At 38.4% G+C, this 27,692-nt stretch overlaps 1 protein-coding gene and 1 long non-coding RNA gene across 2 annotated transcripts in view; both read left to right on the forward strand.

Annotated features, from left to right (window-relative positions):
- Positions 1–5,564: 5,564 nt before the first annotated feature.
- Positions 5,565–27,692, forward strand: part of cttnbp2 (cortactin binding protein 2) — a 49,880-nt gene continuing 27,752 nt past the window's right edge. The window contains exons 1-2 of the mRNA XM_082181312.1: positions 5,565–5,880; positions 9,014–9,121. Of these exons, the coding sequence (XP_082037438.1) occupies positions 5,800–5,880; positions 9,014–9,121 (189 nt within the window). The 5' untranslated portion in view covers positions 5,565–5,799. The remainder of the gene's footprint in view (positions 5,881–9,013; positions 9,122–27,692) is intronic.
- LOC309507208 lies at positions 19,485–27,439 on the forward strand. Its single transcript, XR_014209085.1, has 3 exons — positions 19,485–19,524; positions 19,745–21,185; positions 22,421–27,439. It is a non-coding gene; the product is annotated as an uncharacterized lncRNA (long non-coding RNA).

The raw sequence follows: 27,692 nt of genomic DNA on the forward strand, positions 1-27,692 counted from the left end.
TTGGTTGACTCATACACATGGGTGAGTCATGTGACTCTCAATCTCTTCAAATCGACCCATGCAGTTTACTCAGTTTACTGCATGTTCTTACGATTTCAGTATTTTTGAATCAAACTTTGCCACAAAATAAAAACTTAAAATTCTTAATTTTTTACCAACTTGAGCAATGCACATGTGCATGTAAGAAAAAGTGTTTGTAATTTCTGATAGCCTAGAATAGAATAGAATCCATAAGATTTTAATGTAATTGAACTAACTGCTTAAAATGCTTCTGATGAAAAACACTACCCATAATCCTAAAGTGAGATTATAGACCAATTCGAGAGGTCTTTTTTTTTTTTACCTTGAAAATGGGAATTGTGTCAATCAGTGATTTCCCACTGCCCGATGTTATTCTAATTCAAATATCTTAAATATCTGTTTAGAATACGATTTCTAATGCATTTATAGCACTTTTGTCAATAACTTAGTCTTATTGTCAATATTTTTATAGAAAGTTGTCAACTGAGGGATAATGCATCCTGACCAGTTACCCATTTTTTTCTATGATGAGAATAAAGAGAAATTGCACATTTAAATGTGTGTCTGCAGCAGATTTTATTTCGCAGATTTAATTACAGGTTAAATAAATTATTACATTGATTTTTAATGGGATTGTTTTCCCCACAATAAAGGCCTCAGACATTGCAGAGTGTATCTACTGTAAATGGTTATCTATTTAGATAAACGTACTCTCATTATGATCATAAGACCACATTATGTTGTGAGTAGCTGACAGAATGCATTGCATTATAGACAGCTTTTCATACTTACGAAAGAAATAACACCAGGAATCAAATTACTTTCTGTGAGTAGCATTCAGTGGTCTTGAGGGTTTGATACCAATTAATTTTTTATTCAAGGACAGTGAGCAATATAAGGTATTATAATGAAAGCCAGCCTAACATTAAAGATCAAATCGGTTGCCTTTGCTTAAGTGGCTTAAAGTGTTACATGCAAAGTAATATGCAATTTTTCCCTCAATTTAGTGTAATTTAGTACAGAGAAAAAGCGAATGCGGGGGCTAGAAGGCAGTAATGTCAGAACCATTTGGCCCTAGGCAGATATCAATTTAACACACAAAAAAATCACAAAAAAAGATGGAATGACCCCTACTGGTTTTCACTGAGACAACTATGAACTACATAAATTACATTCCAAATAGTTCTTCTCCTCTCAGTCACATGAATAATCATCATAATCCGAAATCCGGGTCCCCATGAGGAAAACAGCTTACAGAATTATGTTTTTGAAAATGTAAAAATGCAGAACGTTTTCTGTGATGGTTTACATTTACATGTAATCATTTAGCAGATGCTTACAAATGAGCAGACCAATAGAAGCATTTGAACCAACAAAAAAGCAACATGTAATATATATAGAAACAGATGTCAGAATCAGAATCAGAAAGAGCTTTATTGCCAAGTGTGCTTGCACCCACAAGGAATTTGTCTTGGTACTGAAGCTTCCAGTGCACATAAAAAAAATACAAATACAACTACAACAAGAAACATGGTAATACAAATTCTAAGAATAAAATATATTAAAAAAATTAAAATAGTATAAAAGTAAAAAAGTAGGGTCACAGTTGGGTTTAGTCCGAATAAACATTTACAGATTATGAACATATTTACAGTATTTTGAGTAGTATGAATAATATAAATATAAATATCAGCTGAGTTAGAGAATATTGCACTAGACAGTGGGAGTATTGCACTTACAGGCATATGCCTTGGGGGGCATGTTAAGTGTTCAGAAGGGAAATGGCCTGTGGAAAGAAACTGTTCCTGTGCCTGGATGTTCTTGTGGCCAGTGATCTGTGTCGCCGTCCTGACGGTAACAGTTCGAACAGGGGGTGTCCAGGGTGAGTGGAGTCTGTGATGATTTTACCTGCTCTCTTCCTCACTCTGGAAGAGTACAGGTCCTGGAGGGTTGGCAGGGGGGCACCAATAATCCTCTCTGCAGTCCGGACTGTCCGTTGTAGTCTCCTGATGTCCGATTTGGTAGCTGAACCAAACCAGACAGTGATGGAAGTGCTTAAAACAGACTCAATGACGGCTGAGTAGAACTGGATCAGCAGCTCCTGTGGCAGATTGAACTTCTTCAGCTGGCGAAGGAAGTACAGTCTCTGCTGGGCCTTTTTCACAATGGAGTCAATGTGATTTGCCCACTTCAGGTCCTGAGAGATGGTAGAGCCCAGGAACCTGAATGACTCCACTGCTTCCACAGTGCTGTTCATGATGGTGAGAGGGGGAGTGCTGGGGATTATCTCCTGAAGTCCACAATCATCTCCACTGTTTTGAGCGTGTTCAGCTCGAAGTTGTTATAGCTGCACCAGACAGCCAGCTGTTCAACCCCCAGTCTGTAAGCAGACTCGTCACCATTTTGGATGAGACCGATGACGGTGGTGTCGTCTGCAAATTTCAGGAGCTTGACAGAGGGGTCTTTAGAAGTGCAGTCATTAGTGTACAGGGAGAAGAGCAGTGGGGAGAGAACGCACCCTTGGGGGGCGCCAGTGCTGATGGTGAGGGTCCTGGATGTGAGCTTCCCCAGTCTCACTCGCTGCTGCCGGTCCGTCAGGAAGCTGGAGATCCACTGACAGATTGAGGATGGCATGGAGAGCTGAGTCAGTTTGGCTGTGAGAAGATCAGGGATGATGGTATTGAAGGCCGAACTGAAGTCCACAAATAAGATCCGTGCATAAGTCCCAGGTCTGTCAAGATGTTGCAGGATATAGTGCAGTCCCATGTTGACTGCATCATCCACAGACCTGTTTGCTCTGTAAGCAAACTGAAAGGGATCCAGCAGGGGTCCAGTGATGTCCTTCAGATAGGCCAACACCAGTCTTTCAAACGACTTCATGACCACAGACGTGAGAGCGACAGGTCTGTAGTCATTAAGTCCAGTGATTTTAGGTTTTTTGGGAACCGGAATGATAGTGGAGCGTTTGAAGCAGCAGGGAACTTCACACTGCTCCAATGATCTGTTGAAGATCTGCGTGAAGACTGGGGCCAGTTGGTCAGCGCAGGCTTTACGACAAGCAGATGAGATGCCGTCTGGGCCTGAAGCTTTCCTAGTCTTCTGTTTTTTGAAGACTCGGCTCACGTCCTCCACACAGACCTTAAGCTCAGGTTGGATGGCAGAAGGGGGGAGGAGAGGGGTTGCAGGAGGTGATGGTGGATGTGTGAAGTGCACATCAGAGCGGGTGTGAGGTGTGAAGGCCAATTTATACTTCTGCGTCGGGTGCGCGTAGAAGGTACGGCGTAGCATACGCATTGACGTGTACCATACATCGTACCCTTCGCCGTACCCTGACGCGCACCTCCTCAAAAATGTAACTACGCGTCGCGGCGACGCGGACCACAAGATCTGTGATTGGTCGGCTGGATAGCATCGCGTTTCCACCTACCCATTTCCGGAATGATCTTCTGCACTCTGCACCGCCCGCCCGCCATTTTTAAATTCCGAAGATCAGTGAAGAGCCATGGAAATAGACCAAGTGACCGAGAGATTGCTTGAAGAAGTGCGGAAATACAGCCACCTGTATGACTCCTTCAGTCGCCATTGCTCGTAGAAACCTAAACTCAAAACAGCCGCGAGGAATGTAAACACAGTGGAACATTAAAACCCACCCGCGCCAACTAGCGTTTCGGCGGTGTAACTGCAGAGCAACACAGACATTCGCAGAAGTATAAATGCTCACGACGGCGTCGCCTACGTGCGTAGCCTACGACGTACACTACGGCGTACACTCGACGCAGAAGTATAAATTGGCCTTAAGTCTGGGCTTCTCAAACCTGCAATAGAATGCATTGAGAGTGTCAGCCAGTTGTTGATTCTCCACAGATCGGGGGGATGGTGATTTGTAGTTGGTGATGTTCCTCAGGCCTCTCCAGACTGATGCCGGGTCGTTGGCTGAAAACTGGTTTTTCAGCTTTTCAGAGTAGCTTCTTTTAGCAACTACAGTAGCTGTTTCTTGAAAATGGCTAAAGATTGCTCGGGTTCAGTTTGGCAGGTCATTCTACCAGCAGGGAACAATCATGGTAAAGGTCCGTGAAAGTGATTTTGTGTCTGGCCCCACAAGGCGCCGTCCACTTGCAGAATGCAAGCTTCTGGAGGGCACATACCGGTAAATGTGAAGTAGTGAGTTTAGGTAGAGGTGCAGTGCCAGAGGCAAACATCAGTGCCTTGAATTTGATGCGAGCGGCTATTGGCAGCCAGTGTAAATTGATGAAGAGAGGTGTGACGAGCTCTATTCGGTTTGTTAAAGATCACTCTGCCGCATTCTGGATCAGTTACTGTCCATGCTAGAAGGTCTGCCAAGAGACCATTACAATAGTCTAGCCTGGATAGAATACTGGTGAAGATTAACTGATCATCAATTTGCTGTCCTGGAAGGAGTAATGGTTGATGAGCCTATAGCTGAATGGAGAAGATTTGATGAAATGTTGGGTTGGCCGAAACCACAAGTAGTCTTGGTAAGGTTGAATTGAATGTGATGATCCTTCATCCAGCAATAAAGGTCTTTTCAGGCAGTGCCTGGTTTAGGGGTGGGTGTTACAGTACAGTATATACAAACCATTATGTCTACAGAAAGCAACCATAAAACATGGAAACGTGTGTGTGTGTGTGTGTGTGTGTGTGTGTGTGTGTGTGTGTGTGTGTGTGTGTGTGTGTGTGTGTGTGTGTGTGTGTGTGTGTGTGTGTGTGTGTGTGAGAGAGAGAGAGAGAGAGAGAGAGAGAGAGAGAGATAGACATGCTTGCTGAATCTTCAGGAACAGGTTAATTGATCCCATACCCTTTTTTAAATATGTATTTTTTTTATTTATTTAATGATAAAGCTGAATGTTTACCTTTTAAAGTTATATTTAGCAGAGCATCATTGCACTAACTTTATTCTTTATATCTTGCGTCAATTTGGATTTTCTTTCCTGTCATGACTTTCTAATCTTGAAATGACTATTGTTGACTGATGTTTTGACCTTCTGCCTCCAAATAATGAGCGAAAGACATACGTGCATCCTTAGAGAGGCATTATTCATTTCATTACCAATCCCTGTGTCATTTTGAGTAGTTTGCTAATATTTTCTCTCATCATCTGTGTGGGCAGCATTCATAAAGTTATGTAATGAAGTGCAGTCTGCTTTACATTTGTGTTCACATGCTCCACAAAAACACTCTAGGCTAATAACACTATTTGGGGATTAACCATCATTTTTCTTTTCATACCTTTTTAACGTTTTATACGAAAAGGCCTAGCTGTTCAGTGTATTATTTATCCCTTGAAATGTGTTACGTATTTCTAGGGGGTATCAAAACATGTCATTTATTGAGCCTACATTTTGACCGACATCTATGCATGTTCGTGACTCAAAGGCATCTCAGTCATAACGTTAAGTTCCATTCATCATTATAATCTCTTTACCACATCTTCATATAGCCCACAAAATCAACTGGCGACAGAGAGGTTAACCCAAGCAGTGCAAAAATAGGATCGCGTTCATGTCACTCCCTCAAAAGCTGTAGGTTCACACCTCTTTTCAGGTTTACATCTGGACTGAGCTGCACAACCTGCGCCCCGTCAAAATCTAGTCCTCACCGGTCATCCACAGCCCTACTCAACGCAAATTTACAGCTGGAAGATGAATTATTGGCTCTCTGCGATTCTTTTGCAGCAGTGTAATAGTTAAATCAGTGCCGAATGCGTTATTTGATGTGGTGTGTGGTGCCTAAGCTTGAACAGTCCTCTACAGTGAGAAGATGGCGTCGGACGGAGCGAAAGGGGAGCAGCCACCTCCGCTACAAACACTGGTAACCACTGGCCATGGAAGCGTCGAAGCGGTGAGATACATTTACGTATAAAATGACATCTGTCTGCCGCAATGAATGCTAATTATAACAGGCGATGAATGGTGCTAATAGAATAGGAATCGTCCTGTGCTGTGAATCACAAATATCAGTGGATGTGGAACGGTGGTCCGTGTGTAGCCTGTGTGGAAGAGATTTAATTTTTTTATTTAAAATGTTTTTTTGCGGGGTACTTTGTTGTGCTTTCACATTTATATATCCTTGATCTGGGGCAGAGCATAATATTGTTTAAAGTACGATCATTATTCCTTATTGTTTCTTTAATGTGCAGCTGCGCGCGATTTGATATTACCATGGTAAGCCTAGAAGATGGTTACCTTACTATTATTGAACATTTTTTTAACAGTTAATGTGCTATTTGTTTTGTCACGTTTCGAGATACCATGATAATTGAAATCGATTATCAACTGCTTTTTAGTATGGTTTATTGCACAATCTAATATTTAGAATCATTAATAATATAGATTGCATTCTTTACCTAATAATAATAATAATAATAATGATACACACACACACACACACACACACACACACACACACACACACACACACACACACACACACACACACAGGTATCTATCTATCTATCTATCTATCTATCTATCTACATAAATAATACATTCCCTTACGAATGAACATTGACCAAAAAACATTGGTTGCTATAGTTAGACCAAGGTAACCACAAATTAACCATGGTTTTGCTACACTAACCATAGTTTAACCATGGCATTTGTAGTAAAACTGTGGTTATACAAATAGTAACCAGTCTGCCAAAAAAACGTGGTTACTACTACACTTTTACTATAATAAAACCATGGTTAATTTGATGCATTGTGATTATAATGCTACTTTAATTTAATTGAGTTTCACACATTCTGATGACAAGTCAACATACACTGTATAGATAAAAGAAAAATCAATATTACCCCTTGAGAGATGCTGTAGATCCCCCCCAGTACAGTTGCCTGAGGTTCTTCTTGCTCTCAAATGTATTGATCTGCATGCAGTGTCTTACGGTAAAGGGTGGTCTTTAGTTTCAGTATTAAGATTTGTCATCATCTTACCATCCATCTTTATAAATTGATTTACATGATAGAAAAAAAACACCACTTTAGAGTGCTATAGCCAGCCATATAGTTTATTGTTTTAGCAATGCATAGAGTCAAGTGGCACAAAAATGTAGTGAAAAGAGAGATGTAATGAAGCGGAGGCGGGTTGGGGATGGGGTGGGGGGTGTTCACTGGAGATGTTTCTAAATCGGTCTGAATTTTAGTGACTCAGCTGGCATAGTTCAGAGTACTGTGTCACCCACCGATCTGAGCTGCTTTAACTGCCCGAGGCCCCTTTACATTTAGAGTTGGGTTGAACAGGTGCGCAGACTTCAGCGCTGCCCATTGGCCACTGGCGTTAAATAATAAATCTCTGTCTTGTGCATCTACCCAGACACCTTTCTCAAGGGCTATATACCCTTACAAAGGTATGTAAGGCCCATGAATGGTTTATTTGGGGGGAGCTTTGTTAATCAAGTTTACTTAAGAGGTCTGACCCCATTCATAGCCATTATTGCTTTAGAAAAAATTGCCTTAATGGCTCTACATTGCATTCAAGCAGGGATTGTGTGCTCAAGAGCATCTCCCACTGACCAGTATTGACTTTTTTTTCTTCGACCTCAGCATACTAAAGTATTGCTTTATTTGTGGATTCTCACGATTAGCTGGGGTTGCAAGTCTTATCCAATTTCTCATTAATTTCTTCAAGAACAAACAATGGAAAACAAAGATAATTGTGACTAACATCTTTAAGGTGCTAGAAACATTCAGTTTCAGAAGTGAATCATTTGTTAAAATCTACTACACTAAGATCAGTGTTACAGTTAGGATCATACCTGAAAGGCTGGACACATTTTGATTAACCATTCACTACTCTCTTATTTTTCATTACTCAGAGATAAGTCACATGTGCTAGTTAGTCCTTCTCAAAGAGACTGACTCCTGAGAGTCCTTACGTACACAAAGGATTGGAATACATATGGAATGGAACATTAGAAGTTGGTCTTTAACAAGGTAGACCTAATTAAGCACATAATTTGTGGAAAGGTCACTAGAGCTATATTAGTCCTAGTTACAGGTCCTATAAATGTGAAAAATCGAATGCAATTATATAGTCACATGAACAAGTGATACTTTTGTGGGGTGTTTTTTTTGTTGTTAAACAAAAGCCTTTTTTTTTGCTTTGTGATGTTATCCCATTTTCTTTTCTTTTTTTTATTGCATATCCCTTATTTAATTATATTGTAGTCTAAAATATTGCCTTCAAAAGATGGTATCACTGCTGTTTAGTTATTCTGACAATAAAAATGTAGAACTAAAACCATAACATACAATAATAACATCTCTGTCTGTACAGGGCATTATAATTTAAAGGATGGTTTTATAAAGCTGTATAATTCATGAATCATGAATTGTTTTATTAATAGCTTATTAGACTTTAAGCGATTAAGGCGGTAAGGAAAAGTAGGTTTCATTAAATGCAGTAGGCCTACTTGTTTTCGAGATGAAGATGTATCATTTATCTTTTCACCAAAAATCTTTTGCACCAACTTGCACCATTTTATCTTTTGCACCAATGTATTGTAAACTGATATTTATCTGCCGATCATTGCCAAATTAAAACCATCAGCATATCAGACACAAGCATGAAAAAAAAATGTAATAAACAATGTAATAAAACCCAATAGTTTATTTAAGCAATATCACACAAGTGTGTAGAACAACAATACTCTTGTTTGTGTAAAACATGTACATAATTTCACAGATTTAGGGACAAAATACATATTTTAATAACAATGATTTTTATTAATTTATTTTATTGGTGTCGGCCAAAGTTGTCCAGATCATTGCATCCCTAATTACTGCCCCAGGGAACTCAGACTAGACTGTTTAAAAAAAATTAGTTGGTTAATATTTCAGTAAAAAAAACCTTAATGTTGTGGGCAGTGAGATTGGTGCCCACTCAACACCTTCTCTGCCAAGGATCTAATAGACCATCTGAGATATGCAGTGTTATTTTCCTGTTACAAGGCTCGTCTTCTTGCTCTGTCTTTCAGAAATGCGAGCTGAACATCGACAACCTGAGCAAACCAGAGCTCCTGACCCTTCTGAGCATCATGGAGGGAGAACTTGAGGCCAGAGACTTGGTCATTGAAGCTCTTAGGGTGAGTATGAAATCTCTGCACCTGTACGTCCTACTTTTGTAGAGAATAACTGTATCAAATAACAACATTCTCATTACTGAAGGCTGTCACAGTGTGTGCTGCATGTGCTCATGGCATGTACAGTAAGAGCAGTTAGGCACATAGGTAATGCAGGGCCCATGCCTTATCATTATCCAAATCTTTGTCTCTCAATATGCTTTAAAGGTTGAAAGCCCATAAGTATTAGAAAAAAAAGTTGCTGATGACTTAATGAAAAATCAATAAACCATATATTTATTGCTTGGGCTTGCATATGTAGTCCATTTCCTCTGTCTAGATGTTTTTTTATGAGATTGTATGGATCTTATGCCCTTTTAGTTTGTTTCTGCTCAACTGGATGTTTATATTTTGGGCTGTAGCCACCATAGATCAATATGGGTTTCGCAATGTCCAATTCTAAGATTTGGTTCCCTTCAGCACTGAATATTTGGTTTGCATCTTTGTTTATATTCATCATAGTTTTAAGCTGTGATTTTAGCTGTGATCTCACCAATACACTATCATTTCAAAGTTTGTGGGCAGACAGATTTAAAAAAGAAAAGAAAATATATGAATATATTTATTCAGCAAGGATGCATTAAATTTAGCAATTTTAACCAAATTGATTGTTACAAAAGATTTTGATTTCAAATAAATTCTTTCCATTCATCAAAGGATCCGGACAAAAATGTATCACAGTTTCCACAAAAATATTAAGCAGCACAACTGTTTACAAGTTTGATAATAACAAGAAAGGTTTCTTAAACACCAAATCTGCATTTTAGAATTCAATTTCTGAAGGATCATGTGACACTGAAGACTGGTGGAATGGCTGCTGAAATTTCAGCTTTGCCATCACAGGAATAAAAAAAAAAAAAGTAAACAGTCACTTTAAATTGTTATATATTTCACTATATTACTGCTTTTACTGTATTTTTGATTACATAAATGTAGCATTGGTGAGCATAATAGATTTCTTTCAAACATTTAACAAATCTTACTAACCCCAAACTCTTTAACGGTAGTGTACTTAAAGAGGTGCTATATGTTTTTGACAATCCGGCCACATTTTATTAAAACAAATCTTATGGAGATAGAAAGTATTTAGGGCATGGTAAAGAAGCGGAGTCAAGGGGATTGTAAGGTCATGGTCCAGCATTTGTCCCTATTATCTTTGCATCAAGGTCAGACGTTCACAGCGAGGTAAGATGCCAAGTAAATCTGATTAAGATTAAAAAAGGATATACTTTCAAAATTGAGGTCAGGAGAGTCATTATATTTTCAGGTGTTCTAGTTCTGTGTGTCTGTGCGAGTTTCTAGGCCAGTGTATTGACAGAATGATGGGCGAATTTTCTGTCTCCAGTTTCCATCTCAATTTCCCTTCCTGTCTATTTTTGCTTAGTTTGTGCAAGTCTGTGATGTTCGCTTGTGTCATTCCCCCTCTTCCGCTTCACTGTGGGGTGGTTTCCATGCATTTTAGAGGCCGCTCTCTTTGTAATTCTGTTCCCTTGGCTTCAAGTTTTTCCCAGCTGGTTTCCCCCCCTGCGGATATACTATCTCTTTCTCTCCCACCCTCATCCCTCGTTCTCTTTCCGCAGCAACCAGCTCAAGCACAATGGTCTTGTTTGTTTCCTTAGGGAGATGGTGATAGGGCCAACCACTATGCCGACTTTTAGACATAACCAATTTAAAAAAAAGCCAAATAATGACATTTTGTTTATTTTCTAGGCCATATTGTAAATACTGCATTTGATACATGATAGATGAAAGCAGCAATCCTGTGCATTATTAAGAAGCTGTCAGCTGTTCGATTAATTAGCGAGCTGAAAAAGCTCTGTGCAGTGTATCGCTTTTCATCAGAAACAATGGCGAGACATAAGCAGATTAACTGTGAAGTCACATGCCTACAAACCCTCAGACTTGCATTCAGAGCCAGCCCATTATTTCCAGTCACATCACTACACCTCAGGTTTTGAGTTCATCCCAAGAAAAATGGATGGTCTTTGGTGCAGATAGATCATTTTGAAACCGTGTCTAGTCCCGTATGGACATCTGGATGTGGAATATAGATGCTCGCAAGCCATTACATCTTAAGTGTGCTTATTTCCATTCATGAAGTTGAGTAATGGATGAATCAGGTCTGTGTACATGGCAGGACTACAAAGTAACCTCTGTCACAATGTAGTTTATTAGTTAATCTTCATAAGTTTGCCATTGTAATTTTTAATTTCCCTGCTGAAAAAAAGGACAGAGGACCAACAGGAAGCTGTTTGGTTTGAAGCAACTTCGCAACACAATTGACAATAGTCTACTTTTTTTGCTTACAAATTTTACCAATATTTCACTAATGTATCCACGTCTTAATACCTTCTTGAAATAAAATCTCATCAGGGACTGATTTTAAAGGCTCTACATAGTCAGAAACTCCTTGGGTCATAAACAGTGTTCCTCATGTGAAATGCACATGATATTTGACTGATTCACAAACAATATCAAGGAAGTTTGGTGTTAGCATGTTGCTAAGTTAACTCCACAATACTCTAATCACAATAAAATGCGTAGCACACAAATATTTGACAAAAAAACGTTTTATATTTATTGTTTTTGGTAATGAATGAATTATAGGTATATTTTGTTACATTTATCTCGCTTCTTCCGGTATCTTATGGGACAGTCTTCACATTGGTAGCTCGCCTCTGAATGCCTTAAAATGCTGCTTACAGTATGTACAGTAAGCAGCTCTTTAGGTTTTGAAGCAGAGCCTGTGTGTACCTTTAGAGCCAAGTAGTTCACAGCTGCTCTCCCTTTTCATTTTTAGCTTACTTTCTTTGTGTAACCAGGTGTTGTTTTACCAAAACTTATAAGAGCTTTGGCAAAAAACTGACCTGGAATATAGACAAAGTGGATTGGAGTTGTGTAGGCTATCTGGTTGTTTCAGCACTATTAATGTGATTGGCTGCTTTTCTGCCTATGCCGCAATGATTAGATGAAGCCGTTCTGAACACTCTCTAGCGCTGCCACGTGAGCTAATGTCAGGTCATCATCGCTGAATGAAACTGGATACAGGTTCATGTATATGAGTGATTATTTGTGACAGTGAACATGTTTAGCCTCTGATGAGAAGTGAATGCATATTTACTGAAGCCGCTGCCCCAGTTCACGTTCAAGTGGCTATTACAGGGAGCGTTGTACATTTTGATGTATTCTTTTTGTGGTAGATGGGTAAGAGTTATTTTCCTGTGTGACACGGATAAAAATAGAACACAGACACACTGTTGTCTGTGTACAGGGGCCAAAATGAACACTCGCCAATTCCCAAATCACCACTGCCCGGTAACTTTACAGGGAGCTGCAGTACACGGCTTAAATTCAATCATATTTAAATCATATTTTATAATATTTTAGTATTTAATTAAAAATGTTACTTCAAGGGCCTAAAAATAACTTTTTGCCACACCTGCCAATGGCCAGTGACTGAAGTAAATTTACTGGCCATAAATATTTTTTACCGGCCTTTAAACTGTTTTTGCAAAAACAGCCAGTTATGACCCCAAAATTCTAGATACTAGTGAAAATTCACAATTCTCTATTCGACTTTCAATACCACAGCTAAAACTACTGGCCTAACTAATATCAATTTAAAACATCATTAAAGACAAGTAACAGTTTTTTTTTTTTAGGTAGAGACATTTAATAAAGTAATCAAATGTAAAATAACACTGAATAGTCTCCACTGTATAAATTAAATGAATAAATTAATCCTTATTAAAGTTTCAAAAGTTAATCACTCAGAAGCAGTGAGTGATTTTTTTTCTTTGTCCTTTTTAGTTTTTTTTAACATTAGAAACACAGATAGTAGCAGAAATATTAGGCTACTGTCACTTTAAGACCTAATGCAATATACTGATAATTACACACATGCGTTGCCTTTCTCGGCTGTTTATGTTCACTCAAATCATAACCAACTGTGTTTACTAGGATTCTCGTCAAGGCAGGCATTTTTTTACATATTTTTTTGTGAATATGTCCGTTCAAGCGCAAGAAGATGTGAGAAAGAGCTAATTTTTTAGTATTCACTTTGTCTAAGACACAGCATTCTGGAAGCGTACTTCGGATGACCTTATAATATTATTTTATATATTATATTATATTATAATAGGACTGTCTGTTGCTCTAAATATTGGTATCTCTGAATGCAGCATGAAAATCAAAGAGAACAGCTTGGAGCTGTTTGTGTTCTTTCAGAGTATCTCTCTCTCTCTCTCTCTCTCTCTCTCTCCACCCCCCCCCCCCCCCCCCCCCTTTCCATCACATTTTACATTCTATCTGTCAAATGCAAGAAGCAGAACCATAATTCCACATGCACGTGTCTGTAAGATCAGCTTAGCTGATCCTCACTCTGCCATTCAGCGAGGCAGGCGACAGTCAGCCGAGTGTTTTTGCGTGTGGGTGGCTGGATGGATGGACAAGAAGCGCATGTTATGAGAACACTATCCAAACAGTTGAAAATCACTTTAATTTATATACCCCCATCTGAGGTATTTTCCAGCACCCTCCCGTTTATTTATAAGAGCATTCTCAATCATTTGTAAACACAAAAGATAAAGAATCATTGCAAAGTACTGGAATAAGCAGAATAAATCAAGCACCACAAGCATCAAGTCAGCCATTTTGTTTGCTTTTACCCTAATGGCTTTCTTTTTGCCTGAACAATTTAAGCAGAATTGACCAGAAAAGAGCGCTGAACTAGTATCCTTCAAGCTTTTTTGTGCAGTTGTGTGCAGAAGTGAAGGAGGGGGGAGGGGGGAGGGGGGGGCAGGCACCATTTCATAAAGTCAACTGAGTCATCAAATGTAGTAGGTGGGAATCAATAGAGTGGTTTTGGAGTCCAACAGGCAAAAATAATACAAAAATAATTCATTAAATAACAAAATTGATTTTGAAACCGGTTTGGCCGAGGTTAATGGAGGCCTGCATCACATACTTTGCTGTGTCATTTTGAACGTGATGTTGTTAAATATGATGGCACGGTGGCAGGAAGCGTCCCGTTTGGGTGATTATCTGTTTGAGTGAGCGCTCAGGTCATGGGCTCCATGTTAACTTGCTGTTATTTCTGGCTGGAGGCCAGATGAAGACCAGCCCTGTTGATGTGACAGCCGCCGCTCCACCACACTCTCTTTGAGAGAGATTAGGGTTATGATGTGGAAATGTTGTCTTAACCCTCACAGCCTAACAGCACACAGATGCCCCAATATCATTAATAATATAATCTATTATTAATCTATCACATTGTGTCCTAAGTGAATGGAATTGTCCTGATGCACCATAATGCGCCATATTTTCTAGATTAGGGTATTGAACAGTATAATGTTGCAAAATTTATATTAATTAAATTGTTGATCAGATGGTACAGAAATGCCCTCAGTCTGGAGGGAAAATTAATACATATTTTATTTGTGATGGCAGATAAACAGATTTACTTTGAGTAGAAAGCACTTTTCATTTGACACAAATGAAAACAGTGAGACATGAGAATACAGTCTGTTTAATATGTCATTTGTTTTGTACAAAAACATAATGTCCTGCTATGCCTAATTTTCACCACCAGTTATTTTTGTATTTTTAATGTTTCGGCAGCTGACAATACCACATACCGAACAAAATTTGTACCATCTCTTGCAGTCTTGTGTTTGTTTGCAGAAAATTAAATAATCTATTGTTAAACTACCATTTAAAAGTTTGGGTTAAGTAATAAAAAAATAAAAATAAAAAAAATTCAGCAAGGGTGCATTACATTAATCAAACGTGACCGCTAAGACTTAAACATTGTTACAAAAAATATATATTTCAAATAAATTCTGTTCTTCTGAACTTTCTATTCATCAAATAATCCAGAACAAGTTTCTTGAGCATATAAGAATGATTTATGAAAGATCATGTGACATTGAATTCAGCTTTGCCATCAGGAGCAAATTACATTTTAAAATATATTAAAATCGAAAACGGTTTCTTTGAATTGTAATTACATTTCACAATATTACAGTTTTACTCTATTTTTGATCAAATATTGACTTGATGAGCAGTCTGAGCATAAGAGACTTCTCTCGAAAGCATTTCCAATCGACCCCAAACTTTCGAATGGTGGTATGTGTGTGTAGCAGATTAGTGTTATTTGTAAAGTGAATAACTTAAAAAGGTGCGATCAGATCAGCCCGGTTCAAATAAGTAGATTGGTAATCAGTGGTTACAATTTGACGACGACTCCATATCGATATTGTCTGTCTCAAGTTCAAAGTTTTTACTGTTTTGCAAGCAATACACGTTCACTTGCCAAATCTGGGATTCGAATTGGGACCCGGGGACTCCCCAGTCCCAATTCGAAACAAATTACACCAAAATCGATCATTTTCGTTTCAAACATGTATTTAATGATCAGTAAAATATGTTTTTGTCATTATTCATTCAAATAAATTTGCGATAAAGTAAAATCAGACTAAAAGTAGTCAAATGTGATAGGGGGCCCTGGCTGTCAGTCAATATCTTCCAGTCACGCGGGCCCCTGATTGGTCCAGGCCCGTAAGCAACCGCGTACCCTGCTTACCGATAGTTACACCTGTGTCTCTTCGTGGTCAGTACAGTTTCTGTTTGTTATTCTATATTGGAATCATGATGGGTTAGAGACATTGTGACAGACTTCAGGGATATGTAGCACAAGCAGGCCTTTGTCAATGTGTAGTCCTTCTGGGGCTGTTCTGTCCTTCCCACTGTCTGAGGAGATATGACGCTGTTCTGAAATTAGGCTGAGACAAGATCCTGCTAGCATACAAATTGCTGTTCATAGTCCTTGGAGAGCAAAAAGGTAAGTGTCTAATTGTCCTTGCTTGCCCTTAAAACCCTTTAAATACATCCCATTCCATCTTTGGCCATTGTGTTGGATCTTGCGCTGTTGTCTGAGAGCCCCTAATCATCCTGTCTGAGATTTTTTTTGCTATATAGCGGGTGAATTATGATGTATATTACGATCTTATGATGAACTATATCCCTTTCTCCACTGACGTTCTAAGTTTTTCAAAGTGTTACTAAGGATACACATTTTTAGAAGGCAGCTGTCTGACTCTGAGATGGCGAATGGGAACATGGTTCATGTAACATTAACAACACATTATTAGCTGTTTGATAATGTTGTCAAGCAAAAGGCTAATCATATTAATTACAGTTATGTGTCCGTCATTGTAAAGAGTGATACCATTGCGCAGCGTTTACTACAGTAAAGTTGACCGAGGGGATCTCTGAGCTGGTGTGAGTGATTGGAGGCGGGGCTAATTTGCATATTCCTGGATTCACGTGTACTAAATGAAGCAAGGGTTTTTACATTCAAGCTATTTTAAGGCATTAAGAATTTTTTTCACAGGGAAAAAGCATTTAAATGTGTCATTTTGGTGTTCAAAGATATAATTGACTACAGCAGGGGCGCTTTAAAGGTCCAATATTACATTTTTTTGCTTTATATATATTTTTTTTGTGTACTTACATTATCCCGACTGTTTCCAACAACTTTCAAACCAGGAGAAATTAGTAATTTAATTCAAAGACACGGACCGTTTCTTTATTTCCGTTTTGACGCCGTCAATGGCGTCATATCGTCAACCATTTCACATGATTTGCAACTTGCTAGTCATTTGCTGGTGGTATTATTGGGAGACAGTCACATTCTCATTCTAGGGGGTATTTGATTGGACAAAAGTCTGTGTAGTGCAGGATGAGTCTTTAGTCCATTTTCCCATAACAATGTGCCTACACCAGACGTGACCATCAAGTTAAAGGGTAACTCTCGCCAAAATTGAACCTAGGCTCTTTTTATTAATCTACCCGAATGGGAGTGCATGGGGCACTTCTATGATAGCATCAAAATTGCTATTTTTAAAACACTAAGAAGGCTCGACACAACATGAAACTTTGCTCGAAGTATCACCAGTGGCTCTACACATGAACTTGAGCATTGACTACATTGTTTGTGTACACAAAGTTTACTAAAAAAAGGAAGGTTTTGTACGACTCACTTTATCAGTTAGTGTTTCCGCTGGCTGAAATTTTGTCAGTCAAAAGTAGTCGATCTCCGAATGCAACGTAACATGAGGAGAGTAAAGATGGAAAGCTCCTAAAGCTTGTTTCCATATAAATTCACGGATATTTTTTATCTAAGTTATCATGCTTTTCATTGAAATTACAAGTTCTTGACATTTCCTCATATAGTGTCAGTTCATTACGTTGCATTCAGAGATCGACTTCTTTTGACTGACAAAATTCTAGCTACCGGAAACACTATCTGATAAAGTGAGTCGTACAAAACCTTTCTTTTTAGTAAACTCTGTGTTCACAAACAGTGTAGTCAATGCTCAAGTTCATGTGTAGGGCCCTTGGTGATACTTCGAGCACAGTTTTATGTTGTGTCGAGCCGCCTTAGTGTTTTAAAAATAGTGATTTTGATGCTATCATAGAAGTGCCCAATGCACTCCCATTCAAAAGACATTTTGACCTAAAATGAAGATACGGTCAATCTTAAAAGTGGCGTTTCCATTCTAATTATGCTTTTACACGAAAGTTTGACTCGGGTATATTAACAAAAAGAGCCTAGGTTCAATTTTGGCGAGAGTTAGCCTTTAACAGAAGTTCAGCTTTTGAGAAAAACACATCTCTAGATCTTTAATTGTTTTTAATTCCACTTCATTGTGTTCTGTGTGAAAGACAATTGTGTTTGCTACTGGAGTTAGGAGTAAACTAAAGGACGGGACACACCAAGCCGATGGTCGGGCGACGTAAGGCAGTTTTTATACGTCGGTCGGCTTAGTTTTGGTGTGTTCTGCACCATTGGCGCTGTCTGTTTGTTTGTTTTGTGGCTGCTTCAGCAAGTTGAATCTGTGTCGGGCCAATGGTGAGAGAGAAATCTGATTCGCTGTTCAGCTTAGCGAACGAGTTAGTTCACAAGAATAAAAGCGAAAGTGATGAAAGCAAGCAAAGAAGTCAAGACAGAAATAGACATATTTACTTATATGCAGGCGCAGAACACACGTGCTGGTTGACAGTCGACTTTAGTCCTTTTCGTGTGTTCAAGCGCAGGTTTTTGGCTGAGACGCAGCCGACGAGAGGTGACAACACAATCAACTCTCACCGCCGCTGGTTCTTTGATGTCAGCTTAGTGTGTCCCGGACTTAAATATATGGCTTCAGAGCTAACAGACATGAACTAAATGCCACAGAACTAAAATTTCGATTTCACAGGGCTTTAAGAGACTTTCTCTTCATTCTTGAATTTCTGAACTGTTTGTGTCTGAGAATTTACTATCAAGCCAAAATGTGGCACAGACTCGCACTTCCTCTCAGACTATACTAAGTACACCCTTAAAATAAATACGTTTGTACTACTAAGCTACCCTGAAGGCTAAGAAGACATATATAATGTAGGATGAAACTCCTCAGGCTCATGGACATCTTTTTTTCCTGAAGATTTCATCAAGTCAGTTAATAGTTTCCTGGACTGGTGTAAGAATCTGTTCTAGTATAGAAACAAGTTTGCAGTATACTGTATGGTGCAATCCTTTATTCACTGGCTGTTTGAAATAAGCTGACATATTTATGAAAAAATTTGTCATCCATTTTGAGCTTGTTTTAGCTGCTTGAGGAAAACAAATAGTGTCACTCAAAATGGAGCTGCCTACATGCCTGTAATAAAGTGCAGTACAGATAGAAGACGTCCTTATGTGACGCATACATGGTCTGACTCTTGAGAATTCTTGCTTCTTTTCAACTGAAAATAGCATAGATATGGCTATGTTTTTATATTTACATAGTGAATGGTTATATGAAAACATACTTATTACAGACGAGAACGTTTTTATTGTATTTTATTTGTTAGGAAAGTTGCATGTCAATCTGTAAGGTTGTGTGCAGGCTATGGGTTTCACATGTTTATTGGCTTTTCTTAGATTGGTCTGCGGAGCTCCTCACAGAGATGTAGTTCATTCGAGAGGGTAATTAAAATAGGCCACAAACATCATTAGAGAGGCATGACCAGTTTTAGCGTTCCAGCAGTGCCTGTCGATCTAGAGGCGGAAATATACTGAATATACTGTTTCAATGACTCGGTGAGGAAAAAAAAACACCATCCCCCAACCAACCCCCCACCAAACCCTCATGCATTCAGCTGTGTTAAATAATTAAAGGATGTATGGCTTCCTTATATAATGACGTTGCTATAAATACTCAGCATATGTGGGGGGGGATATCTGGTGTGGAGAAATTGGGTTCCTTCATAGTAGACGTAATTGTGTGTGTATATATACACACACACACACACACACACACACACTGTATATGTATATATGAAGAGTTCAGATGCAAAAGCCTCTAAGTGGCATCTGAAATTTTCTTCTAGAATGATCATTTCCAGTTCAGTAATTTCACTTAAATGCCAATGAAAATGACCTATTAATTGTCATTTAAGTGAAATTACTGAACTTAAATATACGAGCTTGATAAAAATGATAATTCTAGAAGAAAATTTCAGATGGCACTAGAGACTTTTGCATCTGAACTCTTCATATATTAGAGCTGCACGATTCTGAATAAATTGAGAATCACAATTTTTTTGTTTCAAATAGAGATCACAATTCTTCCACGATTCTGAACAGACAAGTAAACAAAGTAACGTAATTTAGTAGAGGTTCTGACAAAATGTCAATTGTTGCAGTTTACTTAAAAAAATTAAATCAATTGTAATGAATTATTAAAAAAAAAAATTTGAATGAATGATTCAATGACTCACTCATACATACTTTACTTGTTTCAGCTTGTTTGAACGAATATCTTGAATGATTCAATGACATACATTGTAAACAGTCACTTGTCACCACCTAGTGGCGTAACGATGTAATTGATATAATCGTTATTTGAAGCACCAAGTTACTTTCAAAAGGTGATTTACTCTATTTTGATCGCTACCGTATATGTAGACATCATTGTTTATATCTGAACTATAAACTTTTATCCCAGTACTTCTGTGATCATTTGAATATTTGTAACACAAAAATAATGATACTGTGTGTGGTTGAAAAGACCACTGTTTGTGAAGCCATTTCATACCTATACATGATAACTGCTCTCTCTGGGTCAACACACACACACACACACTCCAGTTTTGTCTTCGCATTTTAGAGCCTGTGTCTCTAATTGCAAAGGAGAATTCTATACTGCTATACCATGTGCTGTTTCTCATGAGTACACTGTAAATTCCTCTGTAAATAATGGAATTGGCTTTCGCAGCCAATCAGCAGGTGTTTTGCTTTATGTGTGGTGTGTGACTGTGGCTTGTGGTTTAATCTTCCTAAGTGCATCCTGTGAGGAAGTTAATATATGGTTTTGTTTGTGTGAAAACCTCAATGTATGCTTAACAGGCACTTGTCACTATAGCACGCTAGGGGTACCGAGCTTTGCCTTTCTCTTGTGACTTGATGATTCACTCATTTGTGGCAACTGCTTCTGAGCTGCTTCTCTTCAAAGAATCCAAATAATCTTTTCTCTTCTGTAAATGCCAGTGAGCCACTGCTGTGACCTGTTTATGTAAGAGCTCCTTGTGGGGCTGAACTCGGATGTTTGAGCCATGTTGCTTCGACTTTGACAGGAAGAGAAAATCAGGGTTAGTCGTGATTCATTGCTTCACATTGTTCACAATATGGAAAATTGCCCCAAGTGGTACACATTTATGTAACATACGGGAACATTACGTGTGCTTGAGAGTATGTATTAGTATGAAGTGTTTAATCCAGATCAAATACCTTTATCCTTATCTTTAAATATGGCTGAATCTATCCCCGTCTCTCCTGCTCACCCATATAGAAGATGTCATGCCGCATTTGGGATATATGCAGCAAAAGCATGACTGGCTTTCCATAAGTAAATCCCAAAGGGAAGCCGATTTCTGTGTGTGTGAGTGTTTCACATCAGAATAAAGCATCGCTGTGAGCATAATATGAATCTGACCCAGAAGTCAAGTCAAGTCAAGTCAAGTATATTTGTATAGCGCTTTTCACAATACAGATTGTATCAAAGCAGCTTCACAGTATTAAATTTAAATAATACAACAAAGTTTGTTTCAAGAGGAATTTATTGATTGATAAAATTAAATTAAATATCCCCAAAATATCCCCAACTGAGCAAGCCAAAGGCAACAGTGGCAAGGAACCGAAAAACTCCATCAAGTGACCTAATGGTGTCCTAAAACTCCATCAGGTGACCTAATGGAGAAAAAAAACCTTGGGAGAACCCAGGCTCAGTCGGGGGCCAGTTCTCCTCTGGCATTTATGAGCTAGAGGCCGGATTGTAGTTTGAACTGTGGGATTATATGAATGCCTGGCTGAAGAGATGCGACTTTAATCTAGTTTTAAACTGGGAGAGCGAGTCTGAGCAACGGACAGTATCAGGAAGACTATTCCAGAGTTTTGGAGCCAAATGTGAAAATGCTCTCCCTCCTTTGGTGGTTCTGGATATCCTAGGTATGACCAAAAGCCTTGAATTTAGTGATCTTAAAGAGCGCGATGGATTATAGGGTGATAGAAGATCCGTTAAATAGACTGGAGCTAAGCCGTTTAGGGCTTTATAAGTCAGTAGCAATACCTTGTAATTAATACGGAACTTTATAGGTAACCAATGCAGTGATGATAAAATCGGTGTTATATGATCATATTTTCTTGATCTCGTAAGAACTCTAGCGGCGGCATTTTGGACTAACTGTAGCTTGTTTATTGAGGATGCAGGACAACCAGCTAATAAGGCATTACAGTAATCCAGTCTCGAGGTCATGAATGCATGAACTAACTTTTCTGCATCAGAAACTGATAGCATATTACGTAGCTTAGCAATGTTTCTAAGGTGGAAAAAGGCTGTTTTTGTAACATATGAAATATGATTTTCAAAAGACAGGTTGCAATCGAGTATAACACCCAGGTCTTTTACTGTAGAGGATAAAGTAACAGGACATCCTATGATGTTAAAGTTGTATTGTGCGAGGTTTTGTGGGCGGTTTTTTGAACCGATAAGTATTACCTCTGTCTTGTCAGGATTTAATAAAAGAAAAATACGCGTCATCCAATCTTTTATATCTTTAACGCACTCTGTCAATTTGGAAAATTTAGCGTTTTCATCCGGCCTTGATGAAATATATATTTGAGTGTCATCAGCATAACAATGGAAACTAATTCCATGTTTCCTTATAATATTTCCAAGTGAGTATGAACGTGGGAGTATGACAGCTCTTCTTTACTTCATGGGCAGTATGTAGTAATGTCTCTATATGGCATCAGTGTCTTACTTTCATGCCGACTTTCCTTCCTCTCAATTGAGATCAAGTTTGTTTCACTGTTTTTCCTTCGTTTTGACATTCCCTGCTGAATAGTGTTTATAGACAGCTTGTAATTAAATGTACAGGATTTCTTCATTGCCGGAATTGTTTGTTATTGATTTTGTCTCTTAACTCTGTCAGTTCGGCTTCACTCAGCTGCGTCTCATTTATTGGATTGCTACTTTTAATAGATATTTGACAAATGGCACAATGTAATTTACTCTATTTTGCCTGAACAGATGTCATGAGAATAATGTTTCTATCACGTCCTCCGAGGTAAGCTGATCAGTATAACCCCTGAAGAGACAGCAGAAACCAGCCACATGTGCTGGTACAAGCTATCTTTTTTTTTTTTTTTTTTTTTTTACAACACCTGCAATAGCAACGTGCATTTGAATTAAGTCGCCATAAATACAGTTAATACAGTAAATTTTTTAAGCTGCAGTCCATAGTTTTTCCTCTTTGTTGGCATCTCTTTTCAAAATCTGCAATTGCAGTTATTCGCGGAATTAATAATAATTTATTTTTGATGGCGCCTTTCAAGAACCCAAGGTCGCTTCACAAAATAATACAAACAGTTGACAGACAAAGAGACAGGCAATCTGCTTATTATAACAATCAAACAAGCAGAAAAGCAGATGGACACAACCAATACTACAAATAATTAACATGAGAAGTTATAGAATCAAAGAAAACAATTTCGATAAAGTAAACGTACATAAAAATGAAAAAGTGGAAGACAGAAATGGAGAGGAAAATAATTATTTACTGAGCATGGTGAATAGATGAGTTTTAAGTTGAGATTTGAAGGTCAACTTTATCAACTATCAACAACTTTATCAATTATCAACTTTACGTGGGTTGTGCCTCGGCACGGCACAGCGAGGATGAATCCAATGTTTTGAGGAGAACGTGCGGCTGTCAGTCACCGCGCCGGTGTGGATATCTCATTCGGAATCACAGATTCTACTTTTTGGAAGTATGAACAACATAATAATTTTCATCTGAATAAGTAAGTAACATCCACTTTTGTTCTGACCAACTAAGGGGAAAAAAGCATTGCATGAAATCATGCTGATTAAATATATTGATCAGTTATCACATCAGGTCAAACCGTGCAAATTATACTCAAATTGTTAATGTTAACAACATCAACATTGCGTGACTACATTTAATGCCTTTCCGATATTTATCCTTGTTTTCGCATGGGCCCAGTCTTTTTTTCTGTAGCCACTCCGAAGTCCGAAGTCTTTTGCGTTTTACAACAAGTGAATCTCCAGTTGTTACTGGTGATTGTCGTTTGAACCTTTCTGGATCCGCCATCAAATTGATAAGTTTAATTATATCAAGTGCTGTGAGAAAAGGCTATAAATCTCCACATCCAACATCCTCACACGCAACAGCCTACTAGCCGAGACTCCTTCTTTATGTGTACAGATGTGACGTAATGACGCAAAGACATGCTCAAATTTCCTGTGGAAATCCACCAGTACTACTGGAATTAAAAACATTATTACAAGCTTACCTTTTTGAATCGAGCTAAGGCAAGCAGATCGTTTTGAACACTGGCTGGTTATGTACTTGCTCAAATTTATTTTGAATAATTTTTAACCCAAAAAAGTTACGGACTGCAGCTTTAATTAAATAATTATATTTTACATTTAAATAAAATCTATTATATATTAAATATTAATAAAAAATACTGTATCTATACCTTAGTGTATATATATTCTATATGAATTTGGAGATTGAAATTTTGGAGTTGTGCTGCTTAATATTTATTAATACTTCATATTTTTGTGGAAACCGTGGTGCATTTTTCAGGATTCTTTGATCAATAGATGATTCAAAAGAAAAGCATTTATTTGAAATAGACATCTTTTTTTTAACATTAAGAATGTCTTACTCTTTAGCATCACTTTTGAACAATTTAATGCAAACTTGCTGAATAAAAGTATTATTTTAAATACTTTAATTGAAATTACATTTTGGTGTTGCGTATTCATTTTCGACCTTAGGCACTAAGGGTTGTACTTATGGGATAGGGCTAGTACTTGAATGAGAGGGTATGACAGATGGTGGTTGGTATTGGAGGTTTTCAGATGGGGGGTGGGTTGGTCTGTAGGGACCCCTCGGTTGCCCAGATTCTCTCTCTCCCTGTGGACCCTGTCCTCTCCCTTTACCCCCTGAATAGAAACCCCTAGTGCCCTAATTTTCTACCAAAACCAAACAATACACAGGCTCTATACCATATGCTATTCTGCCTGATCGTCAACATTGAGCCATTCAATCTGTCCAAGAAAACTGCTGTGAAAATATTTGACTCCGAGTCTCTTCTACTTTTAATATAGTATTTAACTGTGATGTGACTGTCACAAGACTAAATTTCCTCTCCGTTCCTCTTTTCCCCTCCACTAGCCTGATGACTTTTGATCTCACATTTGGGTTAGGAGAGCTGCGGAAGTCCTTGGCCCACAAAGCCAGCTCTGTGTTGATCTAATTGAAAGGCCCCCTTGTGAGAGTCTTTGGACATGCACTCACATTCAAACAGAAGAGACACAGAAAAAGAGCTTTCTCTCACAGAAAAGCCTTACACATGAGCTAACCTCTTCTAGTCAGTGTAATATGTCTGAGTGTAATGCTGGAAATCCATTGCAAATTTTTGGGGTTTGTGGCTCCCATAGAAACTTATCACTTGCATTGGCCTTGGCTTGGTCCAGTTCGATGACATTAAGAGGAAGTGACTCGATACTTCACCTTTTAACAGAAATTGCCACAAAAAAAAAAAAGCTTCAAAAATGTGTTAGTGCTTTGGATAATTATACTTTTTAGATAATCATACTTGTTGGGAAATAGTATATTGGCTCTTCCTTAATCCTCACCTTGGTTCCCAGTTTCAGTCATCCCCTGTCACTCCCCTCAAACCGTCATTGTCCTCCCCTCTCTCTCTGCTCATTTTCAGTGCCTCTTCCCCTTTGGCAGGGTGCCCTGGACCCCTCACTCAGCCAGCGCGTGCCTGTAAAGGTTAATGCTAATAATACCAGAGACCTGCCTGAACTCCACTAGGAGTCCTGTGTACACAATTTAAGCTCAAAATCTGGCAGAGAGAGTATGTGAAGTTTCAACAGGGTTTCTTGTCTTATTCATCCCCTAAAAACCGAGTCAGATCAGGACACATAGCTGTATAAATAACCTTGGCTTGGCATTTAATGGGCAATAAGTTGTTTCCTGCTTCCTCTGCAGTCCACCATTTGGATGCCAAAAAAAAAAAAATGGGTTACTTGCAAATTGCTATGATATTGATGCATATTAGCACATGCCTGCCCAAATATACATATTAAAGCAACACTAAGTAACTTTTTTTACCTTAAAATAATGTTTCCAAAATCATATCAGTGGTTCATCAAGTCGTGACAGGGTGAAAGGCACTTCTGGATTCGCTTTGCAGCCCTATATCTGCTATAACCACACTATGCAAGTTTGCCAAACGGGTCGCGTTTCTGTAGTTCAAATGAGACATAAGAGAACTACAAATTTGACTTGCTTTACGTCAAGCGTTACAATAGTCATTATTTTCGTTTCTGATGTCGCAATACATCATACTTTCATGAAATCATGCAACATACTCTACCTTGTCTATGGACATCGTTCATTCCAAAGCCGGTGCTAGATAAACAGCGAGGGTGCGTGCGACAGTAGACTGCGGGCGGCGAAATTAGTTACGACAGTGATAATGGACAATTCCGCTTCCAACCTGTAGGGCGACCGAAGAGGAAAAGTTCCTTAGTGTTGCTTTAAAGGGATAGATAATCCAAAAATGACAATTCTGTCATCATTTACTTACTTTCACGTTATTCCAAACATCCTGTATGAATTTCTTTCTTCTGTGGAATATAAAATAAGGTACAGTATTTTGAGAAATGTCTTTCATTTTATTTAATAAAAATGTAAGTGAACTGGCTCCAATGATGTTTGGTTACCAACGTTCTTCAAATAAATTGTGTTCTGCAGAAGAAAGAAAAGCTATCAGGTTTGAAACAACATGAGGGTGAGTAAATGTCCCTTTAAATTAAAGTGGCAAGAGGGAAAAAATTCTTGCAAAGCTAAATTTTGACTTCAATTACAAGTGGATTACGGAAATGTATGATATAGCCCTTGAATAATCTTCTTGTAATTTTGGTAAGTTAAGTTTTGGCCTGAAGTGAGGAGTTTAACCAGTGTCTGTTATAATAAACTGTTTCAGCAAAATTGAAATTAATGCCTGATGTACTAAAAGACTTCAATCTCTTTCTACAGTATAATGGAAAGTGACAACTAAGTCATGGCCTTATTATAACTAGCTAAATAATTTGTGTTAGAATTAACAGAAGTGTTTTGTACAGCGCAGCTTTGTTCTGATGTTTCACAAACAATAATAATATCAAGCCCTACAGTCAGACATTACTCTGTTGATTTGTGGCTAGTTTCCTCCGCCTTTTGCTTTGAACGAGAATGTTGATCTCTGATCATCTTTACCCTTGATACCACAGAATGTGTTGTGTGTTGCTCTTGTCCGTGATGGACAGATAAAGTAGTACATAAGGAGGAGGAGGGACGGCACAGCCTCTGTGATTATAGAAGAGATTTGTGAAAGCCTAGAGGAAAGTGCCAGATGGCTGAGAATCTCAAAGCCCTCCATTCTCTGTCTGCCATGACACACAGACGTTTCTCCCGCCTCCAGATTCCCATCTCTTTAGATCTTTCTCTCTCTCTTGCTCTCAATCTCTCCCTCAACCCCCTCCTCATGCTCCCCTGCTCTCTTTTTTCCTCAAGACTTTGCGATGTTCTACTAGGTCCTTTACAGTTGTTGATCAAAATAACAGGAGTATGTTTTAATTTGCTGTTTCTCTGTCAGCTGTTTGCTGTGCTTCCTAGGTCAAGTATCTTCTAAAATGAAAAACTGGTCAAATCTTGGTCAAAACTGTCTCTCTATAATGTTTCTCCTCATTCTGAGGGTCTTGCTAATAAATTAAACGTTTTCTTGAATTTTCATATTTTTAACAATAGTTTCAATATACAGTATATTATAAATTTCCTGTGTCAATATGACTTTCCATTCATTAGTCTTTTGTCATATCCCTTTAAAACAAACGTCAGCTCCTTAATGATATGATCATCCTCA

This window comes from Leuciscus leuciscus, assembly GCF_965113295.1.
Source record: "Leuciscus leuciscus genome assembly, chromosome: 10".
Lineage (NCBI taxonomy): Eukaryota > Metazoa > Chordata > Actinopteri > Cypriniformes > Leuciscidae > Leuciscus > Leuciscus leuciscus.